The sequence below is a fragment of the Pteropus medius genome, unplaced genomic scaffold (assembly GCF_902729225.1).
Source record: "Pteropus medius unplaced genomic scaffold, Ma_sr-lr_union100, whole genome shotgun sequence".
Classification (NCBI taxonomy): domain Eukaryota; kingdom Metazoa; phylum Chordata; class Mammalia; order Chiroptera; family Pteropodidae; genus Pteropus; species Pteropus medius.
In genome coordinates, this window is record NW_024351730.1 from 29,442,114 (window position 1) to 29,460,406 (window position 18,293).

General features: G+C 35.4%; 1 protein-coding gene across 21 annotated transcripts in view; it reads right to left on the bottom strand.

Annotated features, from left to right (window-relative positions):
- Positions 1 to 742: 742 nt before the first annotated feature.
- The window catches only part of SEC31A (SEC31 homolog A, COPII component), a 61,315-nt gene continuing 43,764 nt past the window's right edge, over positions 743 to 18,293 (bottom strand). For 6 of the 21 annotated variants that reach the window (XM_039845580.1, XM_039845588.1, XM_039845585.1 and 3 more), the window contains 7 exons: positions 17,276 to 17,611; positions 10,430 to 10,468; positions 8,885 to 8,943; positions 7,608 to 7,868; positions 5,157 to 5,276; positions 2,647 to 2,718; positions 1,007 to 1,595 (listed from right to left, as the gene is read on the bottom strand). In XM_039845580.1, coding sequence (XP_039701514.1) covers positions 1,416 to 1,595; positions 2,647 to 2,718; positions 5,157 to 5,276; positions 7,608 to 7,868; positions 8,885 to 8,943; positions 10,430 to 10,468; positions 17,276 to 17,611 — 1,067 coding nt within the window. In that variant the 3' untranslated portion in view covers positions 1,007 to 1,415. Of the gene's footprint in view, positions 1,596 to 2,646; positions 2,719 to 5,156; positions 5,277 to 7,607; positions 7,869 to 8,884; positions 8,944 to 10,429; positions 10,469 to 17,275; positions 17,612 to 18,293 lie in introns of all 21 variants that reach the window. The other 15 variants (XM_039845586.1, XM_039845594.1, XM_039845593.1 and 12 more) reach the window with 6 other exon arrangements.

Below are 18,293 nucleotides of genomic sequence, written 5' to 3' on the forward strand. Positions count from 1 at the left end.
ACCACTGTTACATCAGGATATATATGCAGCCATAACACAAATCCTAACTATAAAGGTGATGAATGAAAAAAATTATTAGAGGCCAGCCTGTTGCTCAGATGGGGTCTTAAGCTGATACCACACTTGAGGTCATGAGGTCAAGTTGCCACTTGAATGAGTCACAGAAGTGACTCAGACTAACAAACTCCTAGGAGGCTGATGGCAGGGTGCTGATACATCACCCCTCCTTAAGGCTCCAATGTTGATACTTGCTATCGTCCTTCTTCTAGTTAAAAATTGAGCTAAAAATTGAGTTTGCTAATTTGTAAAGAGGGGTTTAATTTGGTGAATAAGGAATCTCAGCAAAAGAAACAGAGGTTCTTGCAAACTTTTTTCCTCGGGCTGCAAAAAAACCTGACAAACTACTCTTAATTCCTTGGAATAGCACTTCTACCTCCAAAACTGTCACAGTGCTTATTTTCTAGTTTTCCAACCCACTTAGATAAAATTGCATAGACAAAGAAAAATTATTAGTATCTGATTCTCAAGAGTCTATGGGGAACATTATCTTTTATTTACCACACTGTTCGTAAGACAGATTGTAATAAAATCACTTGACAGAAAAATGCTGAAAAACATCTGGCTGATTCAGGGGATTGACAGAAATTAAAGTTTTCTTTCTGAACCTAAACCTCAGAGCCATAGATCACTTTTTAAAAATGGATAAATGAATTTCTAAATATAAAATGGAGACGATTCAATCTTAAAATTCAAACAGAATACTGAAAACATTTATTAATAAAGTTCAATGCATTCTACAGAATGAAAATGCTCAGTCTTTTCTTATAGATAAGTAAAGTTAATGATCCCACTTTTCATCAATATTGCTAAAATCTATGCAGCATCCTCTAAATTTAATTATTTGTTCAGGACCAGAGTGAAGCCAAAGACATAAAAAATAAGGACTGAACTAAACTGTGAACAGCTGTTTGGAAAAAAAAAAAAAAAAGACTACATACACTTAAAATAGGATTACACACTTTAATCTGATTGACACAGAAGAGAGAGAGAGGACATGAAAGAAATTTAGTTTTAGCTCTGCTTTATGCATAACCAGATGCTCCTTTTCCAAAAAGTACACTACGGTTTTAAAAACCATATTTTATCGGAATACTTGAGGAAAACATATTATGTGTAATCCAGGAAATACGTTATTTGCAGAATAGGAAAATCATCATGGGCAATAAAAGATTAAAACAAAAGAAAGCACCAGGGTTTATAGCAGTTCTAAAATGAGTATATCTGCAGAAATAGTGTAAATGCTCTTGACTGGCAGCTATGGAAACATGCTAATGAGAATTGGTCCATATCTTATCATTTTTTAAAACATGTTTCTTTTGGAAAATGGCAATATGGCTGCGAGTAAACCTGTCCTTTTAGACACCCAGCTTATTGGCCTGGGTGAGAACAACTTTGAGAACTGGCATGAAAGCAGAGGTCTCGCTGAAGTTGCTGGTGCTAACTATGTGGGTATGGGTGGTCAATCCTTCTGAGTAGTTTCGCGTTTCAATGCTCCTTGCAATGTTGTGTAAACCACTGATGATTGTGGGTGAAAGCTGAAATAAAGGTGGAACGAAGAGAAAGAATTAAATTAAGGGGAATTTCCCATGAGACCCTCTACAAACATTAAACCTCAATATTTAAAAGGAGCTTGAAATAAACATTATAAAAAAGTATAAATTATTTAGCATTTCTAGAAAGTTTTTTAGATTAAGCAAGCAACACTAAAGTTATAAAACAAAACTATGACAAAATGGTATGTAAGAAAATTATTTATGAATTAAACATGTATAATAATAAGCCAGGTATTTTCTTGATTTCCTCCCCCAAGCTAAAATGCTAATGTCTCTCTCCCCTTAAGAGCTTTAATTCTTCAATTATTTTAGATACAGCCTCACACCTTTTAGAAATTTTCCCAGGCACATGAAGGAGTTTAAAGATCTTAATCATGATACCTTAAAGACTCAATCTATTTAAAACCTTGTCTACAATAGAGATCCTGTATTTTTGATCTACTTCCATTAGTAGGGCAACAGCCTTCATCATGAACTCAATTTATCTAATTCTCAACTGCATTTTATAATTCTGTCATCTCTTAAACCATAAAACCTATAGTTTTCCATGTCATTATTTGGTTTATATTGTCCATACTTTTGAGGGAAAACTTTATTTTGGATCAGTCCTTGGACCGCACCACTTCCACTGTTATATCAACTTCCTTTGGTTTGGTTCTCATGACATAAATGGTTATTTTTATCTGATGGGACCAATGTGGGGAATGGGAAGAATAATGCTGAAATGCAAAAATATAAAAAGTCCCAGTTTTTTCTCTCCTATCCTAATGCTTTCATTAATAAAGAAAAAACTCTGCTTGAAAGAAATCTCCCTCCTTTGCTCCCTCTCTCCCCGCAATCCCAGAGGCTGTGTCCTATCTCCCCATCCCCTAAAAATGAAATTTAAGATTCGGTTAGCACAAAGCCCATTCTATAACTATCATGACAGTTTTGCCTCCAAGCACACTACGCTTGAATGCTGATGAAATGCTTATTTTATTAGCAACTAGGAACAAATGTTTATCATAAATCCTTCTTTGTCCCACAAACTTACTGTCTGTTCCCGAAGTTTATCATATAGAAACTCCAAGCGTTTGCTGGCATCATCTAGTTTCCTCTTGGTTTGCTGCAGGAGAGGAAAATAGATACGTTGTATCTGAACTTAAACTTTTATCCAAAGAATTTTTCCTATCTCGTTTCATTAAACCTTATACTCATGATGTTGAACAACTTCATTTTATAAAGAAATGGAGGCAACTATGGCCAAGAAACTTGAACAGATTATTAAGACAGAGATCAGTAATCTAATAACAGGAAGAGGGCAAGATAATGAGACTCTTTCCTTCCAGTGTGCAAGTAGAGTACTGGTTAGATTTCATGTGGACTGCAATCGCACTTGACAAGGTATGCACATGTACAGGTGTACCATATCCACAAGCAACAGGCAGCACCATCTGGAGGCAGCAATGGGTCAGTGTACTACAGAAAAGAAATTCTAAGTACAGTTATAAATTATGGGTGGGTGCCAGAGGCAAACATATAGGTGAACTGGAATTTTGTTTTACCCTTTCAAAAATATTACTTACACACTTAGTCTATTTGATTTGTTTAATTCTGCCTCTTTCTGAACCTTTAAAACGCCTAGGAAAAAGCTTATTTTCTGGTGACTTAAGACTTAAGAGGGAAGTAGTAAAATGAGTTCTTAAATTAAGGAGATCCCTCCACCCCATCCTAGTTCTATAGGTATAGTGAGAGAAAACTATTCTAAAACCTAAATTAAAGGTTTGAAATTACAATGTGATTAACATAATGATCTACATTATGAACAGCTTTAGAAGTGACAATGTTCTTTAATATTTATTGAGTGCCTACTATGCGCCATGCTGGGGATACCGTTTGTGTCTCATGGACCTCATATTGGGTAGGAAAAAGATCTAAATAAACAATATGTTCTATGTCAGATGGTAATGAATGCCATGAAGAAAAGTTAACAGGGTAAGGGGGCTAGAGGTGTTGGGAGTGAAGGTGGTAAAGAAAGGCCCAATGGCTAATGGGACATTTGAGCAGAAGGCTGAGCAAGTGAGGAGTGAGCAATGCAGTTATGTGGGGGAAGAGTGCCAGGCAGAAGGAACAGCAAGTACAAGTCCCTGATGCTGATGTGCTCTTGGTATGTTTAGGGAAGAAATGTAAGTGTTTCAGAAAAGAGAGGAAAGATAAAGCTACCAAGGATAAGATTAAGAACTGAGTTGTGCTGCAAAAGCACTTTGTGTTGTTTGGCCCTAATTAAAGTGAAAATAGAAATAAAGTCATACTATAAAAATGATTGCATCTATTGATTAAATGGACCGTTCGAAGCTAATGTCACATAGCTACCAACAGGAGCTCTACCCCAAGGGGCAACTGGGCAGGAGAAGATATTAGAACTTCTCCCCCAACGAGTTACAGGAATTAGAGGACCACTCTGTCTTTTGTGGTTCTCTGCCGGCTCCTATGGACCCAGAAGGTAAATGGTATGGTGACCTAGAGGTGTTACACTCAACAAAAATTTATTGAGCTGGGCAATGAATTATGTGTTCCCCAGCCTCTCTGTACTGACTCATGCCTGAAGGACTGGAGTTTTCCCACATTTCTATTGGGACTCCTCTATTTCTGAATGACGGTGGCCTGTCTATTTAAAGGTGTACATAGGAAATGGTGTTTACTGGGCTATCAGCCTCATCTGCTCTCTATCCAAGACTACTAGTCTTTCCATCACCCCCAGAATGTCAGGCGCCAAGGTTTACGTTAACCTTTCCCTGGCCCTGCTTTCCCGACACTTTTGGTACAGGGAACAGCTTTCCAGAGACCAGCAGAAGGCTGCACATATTAATACTCAATGTTGATGAAACAACAAATTCCAGAAGTTGTTTTTCAAGCAGACAAGTAACCAGTGGGTAAATAAGTCTATTCAATGTTTGCTGGCAGAAACTGAAATTTCATCTAAAACAAAACTAGCCTTGTGGAATTTTTCTTGTTGCCAATACACAGGCATCCTCTAAGTAAACTAAGTAAACTGAGTTGCCTTAATTATGAATATGACTCTAATAACTAAAACATTTAACTGTTTTTAAGATCTTTGCATATGATTCCTACTTTTAAAAGCTTCTATGTAAGCTCAGAGAAAAAAACACCAAATCTGGATTTCTTGCATACCACTATTCTATTTATGTGCCAAACATGAGGTTGGCTGATAAGAAATGCACATAGTGGTTGAGAGCATGAATTCTGGAGCCAGACTGGGTTTGAATGCTGGCTCTGACCCTAGGTGTTACTTAACTGCTTTATGCCTTAATTTCCTCATGTGTAAAATAAAGAGGACTACTGTGGGATTATTGTGAGGATTAAATAAATTTATATAAAAAAAGTAATTAAATGTTTTTGTATGTACAGCAAATTATGTAAGTGCTAGCTTTATTACTTTTGTACAAATTTTTAAAATGTATCTTGTAGGGTTTCAAGCAATAATTACAGAAGAACTTCATAAAAATTATTTTAAATAAGCAAAGTATGAGAAAAAATACATACGGGATCTGTGGCTGAAGAGAGGCAGCGCTGAATAAGATCCTCAAATGTGGTCTTCAGAATGAGGTGTTCATCTGGAATAGGTTTCTTGGTAATTTTTTCTGTTGGCAAAGACTGCACATGCTGGAAGAAAGAGTACCATAAAATGAGAAGAAATGACCAGAAGCTACCTATACACGGAGGCCTAAACTCTGTGATATGGCGAAACCAACTACCTTGTACAGACTATTCAAAACTGAATGAAAAATAAACATGAGAAATCGCTTGAGATAAGTAAAAACGAAAATCAGATATCCAGTAGAAGGTACAGGCGCTCCTTCCACAGCTTGTATTCTCAATAACAGGATAAGATATAATGTATTTAATTAATTATGGAACATATGTTGATCCCTCTTGTATATAACTGATGGAAAGCAGACCTGTGCCAGTAGGAAATAAAAAGAACAAGGCATTTTTAAAGCTGGCTGGTTAGAGGGGCTGCTTACTCTGCTTGTCGCCCATTTTTGTTTATCCTGGCACTCTTCTATTCTTTGATTTACTCTTGGAGGTTGTTAACTGGGCTATTACCAAACTGCAAGATTAAGCCAAAGATTAGGGTAGAAGAGACCATGATGTTACTGTGTGTAAAGATGGAAAAACAAAGAGGAATGTCTAAATTTTTAGTTTTGATTTATTAGTTCATTCATTTAAAAATATTAGGCAATTATGGGCCAGGCACTGGCTATGTACTGGTTAGCCAATACAGGAATAATCTCTGCCCCCAGGGAGTTTACAAGCTAACGGAAGAGAAGGAAATATTTTAAATGGAATAAATGCACGTAAAATAGCAACTCTGTTAAGGCCCTCTTAAGGAAAGTATCGGAAGGATAGGAGGAGTTGAGCAGTTAAATGGGGAAGGAAAAGTATTTTAGATGGAAGAGGAACATACAAAGGAAGGAACATGATACAAGGGGACTAAAAGGAAGCCAGTGAGACTGGAGCAGAGAGCAGCAGGAATGAGCTGAAGTCTTCCAGGCAAGGTGAAATATTTTGTTCTTTAATCTGAGAATAATGGGAAGTTGTAATATATTAAGTAAACAGGAGACAAGACCATATTAGAGATGAATCGAAGTAAGATGCTAGCAGACCAATTAGAGACTCTTGTACTGCTGAAGACTGCAGAGGAATGCAGTGTGGACCAGAGTAGAAATGTAAAGAAGGGATCTGAGAGAGATTTAAAGTAACAGAAACAAAATTTGAGGATAGAGATGAAAAACAAGGTTAAAGGAAAAGGAGTATAAAGATGTTCCCAGGTTTTTGACTGGACTGAATAGAAAGGATTACGGTGCCATTCACTGATACAAGAAACACCAAAAGAAGACTAGGTTTGAGTGGAAGATTATGAATTAGGTTTTGAGCATAGAGTGTGAGGTGCCTCAGAGACATCCAAGTAGGCAAGTAGCCAAATATTATGGCCTGGCTGAACACATACATCTATGCAGCTCTCCCTTTCGATGGTAACTGAGGTTCTGGTTTAGATGAGTATAGCATGAGCAGCCAGGTCTAAACCAAAGTGAGTGGCTGGGTAACTTTCCAAACTAATATAAACTTGTAATCATTAAAAAAAAAATTATCAACACAGCTTTATCATTTATATTCTTGTGGAAAGAAGCAACTCACCCCATCTCCATCGAAACTGTTTTTTATAATGAAACTTAATATTTAGAAGTTCCTTAGGCAGAACTATCTCTTAACAACAAAGCATACTCTTGTGATAGATATAATCATTACAAATTTGAATTCAATGAATCAAAAACAAAAACAGAGAACTATTTTTATACTTGGGCAGGAAACTGTTTCATCTTATGGTAAACTTTGGCCCAGCTCTTTACTTTTCATGAATAGATCAAAATGTTTACCTGTGTATGTCTAAGTCAGTTATATGGAAATGTAATCGATTTTTCATCATCTAGAAACTTTCCAACTAGCAGTTTGTAAGTAAAAAGCAAGTACAAATTTATATATCTGAAGATAAGGTTACATGTTATTAGCAATCACATGTACACAAGAAAAAATATAACTCATTACATTTTTATTTTACATTTTAAAAGGAAAAACCTTTGGAAGCAGCTTCTGCTTAGCAACCTTGGAAGCGAGTATCAGATTTAATTGATCTTATTGTGGCTACCGATCAGGCCGAGTGAAATACTGCGATTGACAAGTTACTGTAAACACATACTAGCGAATATATGAGCCTCTTCTAGAAAATTTGTATGTGGCCATGTAATTAAAAAATAATATGCATACATGACCAATCTTTAAAAAAGGGTTACTATGTTTTATTCAGTTTGTCTAAACTGAAACCAAGTTTAGATGTTCGTTAATTAAGGTATAACCATAAAAGTTAACACATTAAAAAAAAACTTACTAAAATAGAGCCATCTCCCCATTTCGCTCCCACAGATTTACTATTACCTGAATGGTATTTCCAATAGGAGCCCCTGGGGCACCTTCGATATTGGGCTTTGAGAAAGATGGTGGCATGCCTGGTTGACCAAGGGGTATGCCATGGAAGGAGGGCTGGCCACCTGGAAGATGTGACGGTGGGAATGAAGCTTGGCTGGACAGTGGTACTGGAGCTGAAGGCTGTTGCTGCAGCATCTGTGACTGGGGGTCACCCAAGGGGTTCATGATTGGTGATGTGATGGGAACAGGTGGCATATAGTTTTCAGGCATCTTTTAAAAGAAAATAAGAGTAAGAAAAAAATGATAGCAACGTTTCCTCAGCTTTAACTAAAGGAGTTAGGCTATTCCATGGTTAAAAAAAAAATTTTAATACTAATACTTTTCCAATGAAATTTTATGAATGCTAGACTAAAACATAAAAATAGAGCTAACCTAGCTAAGAGAGCTGGAGAAACTCAAACTAGACCTCTCAGTTTCCCCTTTGCCTTACACACTTACTCCCATAATGAGAAGCCAAAACTGTGGTGTTTCCGAAAGAAGATGTCATGGTCTGGAGAATTATATCTAGCAATATTAAAATCAGATGTGCCAAACGTGTGCTTCTGTGTTTAATATGATCATGATGCAATACCCGTTTTCTAGATCACTAAGTAGATTTTACCCATCAACTGAATCACACTAAAAGTAGTAGATTACATTCCTCATTATAACTAATCTAAATTTTGGGTTTTCTTGTTCATTTAGTGTCTCTCGATTTTATGTTATGGCCTCTCATTACTATATTTGGGGGAAAGAGATCACTAGGAGTAGAAAAAAAAGTAGACAATCGCTTGGGAGAAAGAAAAATCTTATCTTGTGCTCTAAAAGCTCTCTCAACAGTTACTGACATCTAAACAATGCTCTGCTACAAGGCTATTTCTTCATTCGTATTATCTGTGATAGACAAAAATAGTCTAAAATATAATGATCAAATTCATGATTACCAAAGTAAATCCCCCCAAAAAAAATTCATTTGAGAAGCCTACTCTTTGAGTTTCTTACTCTTTAAAAGAGATCTATAGGGAATTTACATCTTGCCTTCTAAAAAGGGTTTAATTCATACCACCATATTGTTTTCTACTTTTTTTCCTTCCTTTCATGGACTAGAAGATGTAAGTAGAAATACACTTTAAATATATCAGTCAATAAGCTTGGCCTTTAAAAGGATCAGTGAAGTATGTGCTCCAGGTGGCTACATGATTAACAGAACACCCATAGGCAGTTGGATGGAAATCTTTTTCCAGTACCTTCTTCTTCTTGGGTACTCTGTTCAAAGCTGGAGGATCATTCCAACCATTCTGAGGACCTATAACAGATAAGAGAGGGCATTTTCATTTAGAAATCATGAAAAGAAGAAAACTAAATTGTATCTATCAGAATACCTTCGAATTCTGCCCTAACCTTGAGATAACTGTCACAAAAGTTCTACCAGCTGAGCTGTGGGGATCACTCTGTCAGTCGCCCTAGATTCTCAAACTCATTACCTTTAATAAACAGAAGGCCTTGGCTTAGTAGGCAAGATATCTTGATATTAAAGTGAAAGAGCTGTGCTAAATTTAAGGATAGTGCAGTTTTTATGTCTGTATTGGTACATAGCCTTCCTAATAAAATAATAAATCGCTTGAGTCTGCTTTAAAAAAGGCTTCTGATAGTCAACACACAAAAAAAGAATAAAAGCAGTAAATCTATTTCCCAAGAGAAAAATTTAACATAAGCAATTCAACATAAGTAAACATGGTAGAAACACTGTTTAAAAAAAAAAGAGCACAACTTCATGACATAAGTAAGTTTTATCATCTTTGCCTTAGAAATTACGTAAAAAATGTAAAAGAGCATTCGAATATTAGTGATAAGATTTTTTTTTATGTCACACAACAAATTCCAGGCTGGCAGCAAATATAAAATTAAACTACTGTCGACTTTTGTAAATTTTCTCTAAAAAAACAAAAACAAAAAACCTGTCGTCCCAAAGTGAGAAATGAACATATGAAGCAAAACTCATTAAGGACCCTAATGCCAGTATCTTTAAAGAAAAAAAGGAATAAAACATGCCAGAAAGAAGACAGGATAATTTTTAAATCACAATATAATCATATTACATTTCACTGAGTTTTGTATATGTGTATATGAAAAGACAAAAACTTACTCCTCTTTCAATAAATTAAATATTCTTTTAGTATTTTACCTTTTACTTGTTTTGATATTCATGATATTAAATCACAAAATTGCTTAGCAAACCAAAGTACCTGTGACTCATACATAATGTCACAGAAATTTTTTTATAACAAGATCTTCTAACCAGCATGGAGTAATTTTCCTTGATTTTAAAGATAAAACTAATTTTCTGCAAGTTTACTAGAAGATGGAATGCCAAATAACCTTCAAGACACTCAAGAGCTAATCACAAAATATTAAACCACATGCTACTATTTGCTTAACAAATTCTTAAAGTTCTGGTCAAACATTGATTAAGCATTCAAATCTCTCTCATCCAAAAAAAAAAAAAAAAAATCTCTCCCATCACCTTCCAATCTTATTCATAAGAGAATCTTGGTATAGTCATCTTTATGTCTATGTAACATAGATGACTTTTATGATTTACAGCTATTTGTGTCACCATGTTAACTCAATCAGTTCTAAGATCCGATTCATTAAGCCAAATAAAAAATGATACTGATCAGATTTAGGATATCATCAGCTTTGAAGTTCACATGCATTATTGTGAATGTCCAATCATTAATTGCATTCAATGATTCAGCGATTCCCGGAGTTGTATTTTGTAACTAATTCACCTTCCAACATAGGTGCCTGGTCTTGCATAGACTGATTTTCTGTAGACAAAATGTAAAAGTCACTTATACAGTATTATTATCAAAGACATTCTAAACTCTACTTTTCATTTTATAATTGTTTCTTCTCCCTCTGTCAACTCCCAGAAAGAACAAACTAATTTTATAAGGGAAGAGAACTTACTTTTTAATCAAATCATGTGAAATGTCTTTTATCTAATTAAGAATCAGTTGAGGGGTAAAGCAAATTCATTTGTGTCAGTTCAATTAAGTCTTAAACATTTTTTTCTCTTACTGTGCGCTGTCCCTTTTAAAATTTTGTTCCTTCCTATTTAAAATAATTTTTCCCTGTTTGCATGAATTGTTCTTCTATTTGATCAATGAAGCTCGGAAATATCACTGAAAGGAGAGCACTTTCTAACATGTTATAACTAATATGACCATTTTAGTATTATCTAAAGCTGTGAATCCAAATCAACTGAAGATCTATTTATAATACAGACTAATTCACAGGTATAGTGCAGAGCCCGAGATTCTACCATTCCGGCCAGCTCATGCAATGCCAATGCTGCTGGTCAAAATCCTGTTTTAGTAGTAGCAATCTAAAATAAAATAGGAGGATTCCTATACTGGCCCATACTTCAGCACTGCACTTGTTAAAGATAAACATGTCAGACAATCTTAACAAGGTGGTGCCACCTCACTGCTGGATTTTGGAGGCCTCAAGTGTCTGCATTCTGGAAAAACTGTAATTTCTGGGATCATACCATGAATATGAGCATACATGAGAAAAGGCCCAGGAAATATGTAACCACTTCATATGGTCTTTTCTGTAAGAATATACAGATTTGCAGACTGTTTAGCACAAGTCTTCCAATATCACTACTTCTCTTAAGAGAACTCGTTTCTAGCTGTGGACAAGAGGAAAGAAGTCTGAAAACTAATACAGCAATTCAAAAATTCTCAGATATTCAGGGCCAGGCCCAACCTCAAATTAAAAGCATGCAGTGGAGGTATATCATATGCACATAGAATTCCACTATCTTCACTTGGGAAGAGAAGAACCAAGAGAACAGAGCGATTAATTAGTGAGTTCAATCTGTTTGAGCTCTACTCAAGCATATGCCTCAGAGAAATTGTAAGGTGGGAGAGGTAATCCCATAACTTGAAATCTCATTGTATGGAGTTTATGAATAGATGCTTTTCTATCCAATATGGTTCTTAAACACAAACCAACTTCTTCAACGAGGCCTTAACTGAAGAGAAGAGTGATCAATAATAACTGACTGTAAGTGACTTTCCATTTTTGCTTTAAATGATGACTTTACAACCTAACTCTCCCTGCAAAACATGACCTCACAGCACTGTAGTTAATAAACCCCTGGAAGTTGTGTGTGTATTACGACAGAGGACTGACCTGATTTGCAACTACTGATGTACTTACTCTCTAGCACTAGACTTCTGCTTCTGGACAGAGGGGTCACTATATTTCAAACTTAAAGTAATGAAAATACCTTGGCCTTGATCTTTTTTTTTCCCAGGTAGTAGTCCCAAGAACATGCCCTCTTTCCTTGCCCCATGAGAGGCAAGATCAGAAGATGAGAGCTATTTTTCCTCTCACCTCTCATGGCAGTGACTTAAACCTGAGTTGGAACCCTGATTTCATAAACTATCAGCAGCATAAAAAAGTGTGTGGAGCAATTTCCTATGTCCCTTTGGTAAAATGACACTGAAGTTATAATTTGAATCACATCAAATTCAAAGCTATGACTGAAACTAAATCAAATCAGAAACAAAGAGTCTCAACAGGAACACAGAGCCAGTGGCTAGCCTGCATAACTTGAGGGTGGGAATGTCTGTTGAATAGAAAGTAACAGTTGTACAATAATCAAAGTTCCGCCCAAAACATATGCCTGACTTCTTCTAACCTCAAACCATGTAAAATATTTAGCCACATGTTTCATTTCAGCCAAATAATCGTTCAAATCTCTTACCAATTTAATGCAGTTTTGTCTCTGCTATAATTCTAACCCCTTTCAATCTTTTTGCTTTTGTCTTTAAATTGTTTAAATGTGACTTTTTAATAAAACACAAGTTGACTTCTAATTTATAGGGATACACTTCAATAGCAACATCAGGTAAAGCAAGCTCCATGAAGAACACGATATCTACAGAAGAAAGTATCATGGACGTTCATTAGAGAAGTGCACAATGATACTCCTGGTCAACACTTAAAAAATCAACACAACATAGTCTAATCTGGAGCATTAATTCTCTCATAAAATTATAAAGAGGAAATAATCTCTTTACTCTTTCAAAAAAACTATCAAATAGGGATAAATCTCTTTCATACTCTTTTTAAATGATGATATGACTAACTGGCAAAAGAATGGTTCATGGTGTAACATTAAGAAAAAAAAGATGTAAAATGACGTGTGTTATGATCTCAATCCTTTAAAAACACATGCACATTTCACAGCTATAAGAATACTATTTCTAATATTATTTCACAGCTATTAGAATAGCCAGAATCAAAAAAGAAAAAAAGAAAAAAGAAAATGTGGCATAACTGAGTTTCTTGTGCATTGCTAGTGGGAATGTAAAGTGGTACAGCCGCTGTGGAAAACAGTCTGGTGGTTCCTCAAAAAATGAAACATTTAGTTACTATTTGATCTAGCAATTCCACTTCTGAGTATATGTCCAAAAGAACTGAAAGCAGGAACTTGAACAGATATTTGTATATCCATGTTCAAACCAGCTTTATTCACAATAGCCAAAATGCCCATGTGCAGAATGGATAAACAAAATGTAGTATAAAAATACAGTGAAATATTACTCAGCCTTAAAAAGGAAAGTATTCTGATATATGCTACAACGTTGATGAATCTTGAAGACAGTGAAAACAGCCAGTTACAAAAGGAGAAATATTGTATGATCCTTATATGATGCAGTCAAATACATAGAAATAGACAGAAAGTAGAACAGTGATTACCGGGGGAAGATGAAAAAGTTCTGTAGGTAAGAAGTGGTGATCGCTGTATAATACCGTGAATGTACTTAATGTTACCGAACTATACTCTTAAAAAAGATTAAAATGGTAAATTTAAAATTTGAATATGGCCCATCACTGACTACTGGAGACCCTTGTCCGTGTTAATATAGGCATTAGCCCTCCACAGGTCTTTGGGGGAAGAAAGAGGAAACTGCTACGTCTTACAGGCAGGAGTGGAGCTGCATACCATCCTTACTTGAATCCCACTTCTCACTGGGAACCTTCCTAGGTATTTTGGCAAAAACATAATGATAGGATCTACGTACCAGCCGAGATACTTTTCAGTGGATTCACAAAATATTAGCACTGATGGTATAGAAACCTTTGGCTAGAAGGTAATTTGAGATGAAGGGAACAGAGCATCCTAGACAACAATATACATCTCCTTTCCACTACAAGCCTAACATGTCACATAAAAAAAAGGTGACAAAATTAAAAATTTAAATTTAGAAAGACATGAACCTTTGAGGTCATTTCTAATGACATAAAACAGAACTTTCCAAAAAAATTTTAAAAAAGAAGGCTATCATGCTCCTTTATCTAAAAGGTTAGATATAAAATGTAAAAGGCCCTTATAATTTGACTAATGTTTGTGAAAATTTAAAAAAAAAATTCAGAATATTGTTTCATAAAAATATGCAATATTATGTCCCTTCAAGATTCCTCTATGTAAAGAAGTCCAAGATTATACACCTAAATTACCCATTGTTAAACGAAATCATCAATGCTGACCTAAAGACAGCTTCATGATAGCTTGAAGATCATTTTATCAGAAAATAATCTGAGTAAGGCCTTCAAATTGAAAGTGCTCACCTTTATTAACCAGCTTACATTAAACCAGGGATGCACACACACAAAAATGACAAGCAGTATCCTACTTAACCCAGAGAGTAAAACAGGGAAAACTTCCTGCTTTTTGTGCTGCCACCACTGAACCGGTATCTCACTATCCTAACTCAATTGTTAGCACATTATACCTAGAACTGGGAGACAGTCTCTTTTCCTTGCCTGATTCTGCCATGCTGGCCACAATCTCTTTTGTAGGACCACCTTCAGATTAACCTCTCAAGTACCAACTCGACCATGCTTCTGATCAGTTCAACTCCTTCACTAGAACTTTTCTTCTTATCTTATGAAGTATAAAATTCTTGGCCTGGTATTTAAGGCTTTCCAAAATTTGGCCCAACTACAAATCTTATGTTCCAATTTATAAAAAAGCTATGTGCTGTTCGCTAAAAATAAAGTCTTTTTCAGCCTCCCTACCTCTACTTAAAATTGTGATTATAGACTGAATACTCATTAAAGAATTTACCTAATTTAAAAAAATTACTGAATGAATATCTTGATGATTATAACATTAGTTTCTCTGAGTTTGGGCACATAATTTTGTGGTCTCCTAATAGTTAGAGGGCTTGAAAATCCTAATGTCCATCAAGAATCATCTATGGCACAAGGAGAATTTCCAAGTCCTACAGAAAACCATGATATGATCTAAGACACATTAGAACAAAGATAAAATTTTCAGTCACGATTATTTGTATAACCTAAGCAAAATTTATAGGAAATTAAAAAATAAAATATGATAAAGCTATAACTGTTAATTAAAATACAAGGAACTATTAACATGCAAGAAGTAACAAAGCAGCTAGCTTAGAGCCTGCTGAATATTGAAAATGTTTGGCTGCTTCTTCCTATTAGTCACTCTGTTTCAGAGCCAGGTTAGAACATTGTTACTTTGTATAAAAGCAAAGACTGTTATATCATAGCCAAACACAGTTTTGCTTAAGAAGCAAAAGATACCCATGCAAATATTTAACTTGATGTAACAAATGCGTGAAACAATGTTGCTAAATGATTTTTCTAATTCCAACACTGATAGCTACTTCTATCACATCGAAATAAAACTACGTAGGAAAGAAGAATGAACATGGGCTTTGAGGACTGAGATATCTGGGTTTGTATCTCAACTTGGAGACTGTCACAATGTAAATGTAAAAATCATGAGAACATAATACAACTCCTAGGAAACTCAGGTTTCCTCATGTCAATTTTTAAAGAAATAATTATTCCTATTTCTCATGGTTTAAGATTTAAATAAGAAAATACTTGTCAAATGCTAGCACATGGCCAATATATGTTCAATAAATGACAATTCACTTTCCAACTTCCCTGTACCGCCTTTGAAGTGGGGAGTTACTCAAATCCATCTTTCACTCAGGAACTCTAGTACCAACTAATCACTGAAACAATGTTGATACTGTCCTCACCCAGGTTTTAAATTCTACAACTTAATCAGCACTCCTCTCTAAAATATCAACCTATTGAAGTATTTGTATTGAAAATTCAAGAAATTTTATTTGTGCAGCAAATGATGATACATAATGTGTGTGTGTGTATGTGAGAGAGATTTTTGGTACTCTGGTCTTTAATATCAAAGAGGAGAGGAGGAAATATGTATATAATTCTGGATCCATAAGGCTTTATTAGAAAAGACTAATTCCTTAATAGATCCAATTTTTTGATGTTTTCGGCAATTAAAGCTTCTGCTGAGGACAAAAAAGGATAAAAATATATACTGGACTCCCCAGGAGAAACTTCAGTATTAGGAGGAAAGCAAAACATACTCATCTTTGTGCCTCTATAGTTCAAAATCTTCAGTTATAATCTAAGAAATTATTTTCAAATACCAAAATGCACAGAACTCTGAGTGAGGTTTTGTGTAATCATAGATAATTTTGCAGTCATTATCCCTAAATGCTCTTAATGTGCTAATGCATTCAATCCTTTTTGTAAGTTTATGAGTAGGTACTACTATTATCTTGAGGAAACTGAAGCTTACAAAAGTAACTTACTCAAGGGTCACATAATTAGATAGTAGTGAAGCAGGGATAAAAACCCAGGAAATGTAATTTCAAAGCCTGCATTCTCAACCACTACATTAGTGGTTTTTAACCCTGATTCACTGATCTCTTTTTATAGTGCATGCTTTTGAGGCCCTTTTTACTATCCTAAAATGAAAATCAGATAATATAACCTAACCATAAAAAATTCATATAATGCTCTAATTGTAACATGAGAAATAAAAAATTTATAAAACGTGTATTTCACTATAAAAATAATTTTTAAATGATGACTTTAATTAGAAAATTTCAGGCACAACTACACTACTAGACAAAAAAAAACCAAAACAAAACCCACACACACATCTAGAAATTTCCAAAATGTTTGAGAGGGTAGTATAGCCCTAATGAAGAACTAATACACTACTGTATACTGATTTCAGCTGTTAGAGAAACTGTTTGTTGTGTTCTCTCACTTTTTTCCTTTAGATAAGCATTTCGAGATCCCAACTCACTTTTACAAGTAAATATAATTATAAAATTTGTACAGCCTCACTAAGATTCCGTACTGTTTAATCTTCATGAATGAGTTTAAGGCATAAATAATCTTAAAAATTGAAAATTTCTCAGTAAGAACAAAGAGTATAGTTTTGCTCTAGTAAAGAAATTGGTGTCAATTAAATCTGGTTCCAACCACCACTTATCTTGCCGATTAATTTCTAACCACATTAAGTTTAATGTAGGCCATACACTCTTATTCTTTTGAAGCTCTAAAGTTTTCCTCATTTAGCAACTAAAGTTCATCATGGGAGCATCATACTTTTAGAAACAGTTTTAGAATTTATGGTAAAAATTCAATACCTCACATTACCCACTATACAAAGTTAGAAATATCCACCCACGTGTTCATGAAAAAATAAAGAAGGGAGCCAAACCAAATCCCTTTCAAGCTCAGACCTGTTCTTTGGGACGCAGGCAGCTCACTGGCAGCAGGCAGTATACCTGTTGTTCCAGGAGGCAGTGCATAAGCTGAAGATGGTGGAGCTCCTGGTCCGCCATGCTGGAAGGATGCTCCAGAGGAAGGGGGAGGGGGAAAAGCAGTAGGACTGGAGGTAGGTGGAGAAACCTGGTGCTGTGCTGCGTACAGTTGAGACTGCCCAGAATAGGAAGAAGCAGGAGATATGTAAGGGGTGTTAGGGTAAGCATTTGAAGTAGAAGGAGCAACAGGCTGCTGAGGTCGGTATGCTGCTGACCCCCCTGTTCCGAAGGAATACTGCTGGGCTGGTTGATAAGCTACACCAAGGAGAAGAAACAAAAATTTTAATTAGTTACAAGCTCATTCAGACAGCTACAGAAACCCAAAGTTACCTCATCCCATAGCAACTGTTTTCATCATTCTTCTTTTAACAATAAGTTATAACCAAACATGGTATGCTTTTGATAGCTTAGATGCCCTAAATATACTAAAAGTCATTGGATACCATATTTGAAACCTGCCATCTCCAGATACTGTGGACTGTGAAAACCTTTGAATCATCAGACCCCAAAACTGCCAAGACTGACTCTTTTCTGTACTAGACTTTCGAGAGATCACTTCATTAGGTATATAAATGTCTAATCACTACGTTGTATTCTTGAAACTAATACGAAATTGTATGTCTACTATAATTGAAAAGTAAATTAAAAAAAAAAAAAACTGACCCTTTTCTGAGACTTCCTATTTCCGTGAAAATACTGCGGTGACATCCACTAGCCACCAGATGGAACCATAGAGGAATTACACATACAAAGAGGAATCACACATCCTTTACAATAAAAGTTATAGGGAGTTTGGTAGCAGCTCAGGATCTCCCCTACCATAAGAACTACAGAGTGAGTACTACTGTTATGAATCAAATATCTTGTCACATCTAGTAAAATCATCAGCTACTCAAATTCTGAGTATGAGTACAGTTCCAAATTAATAGTCAACTCT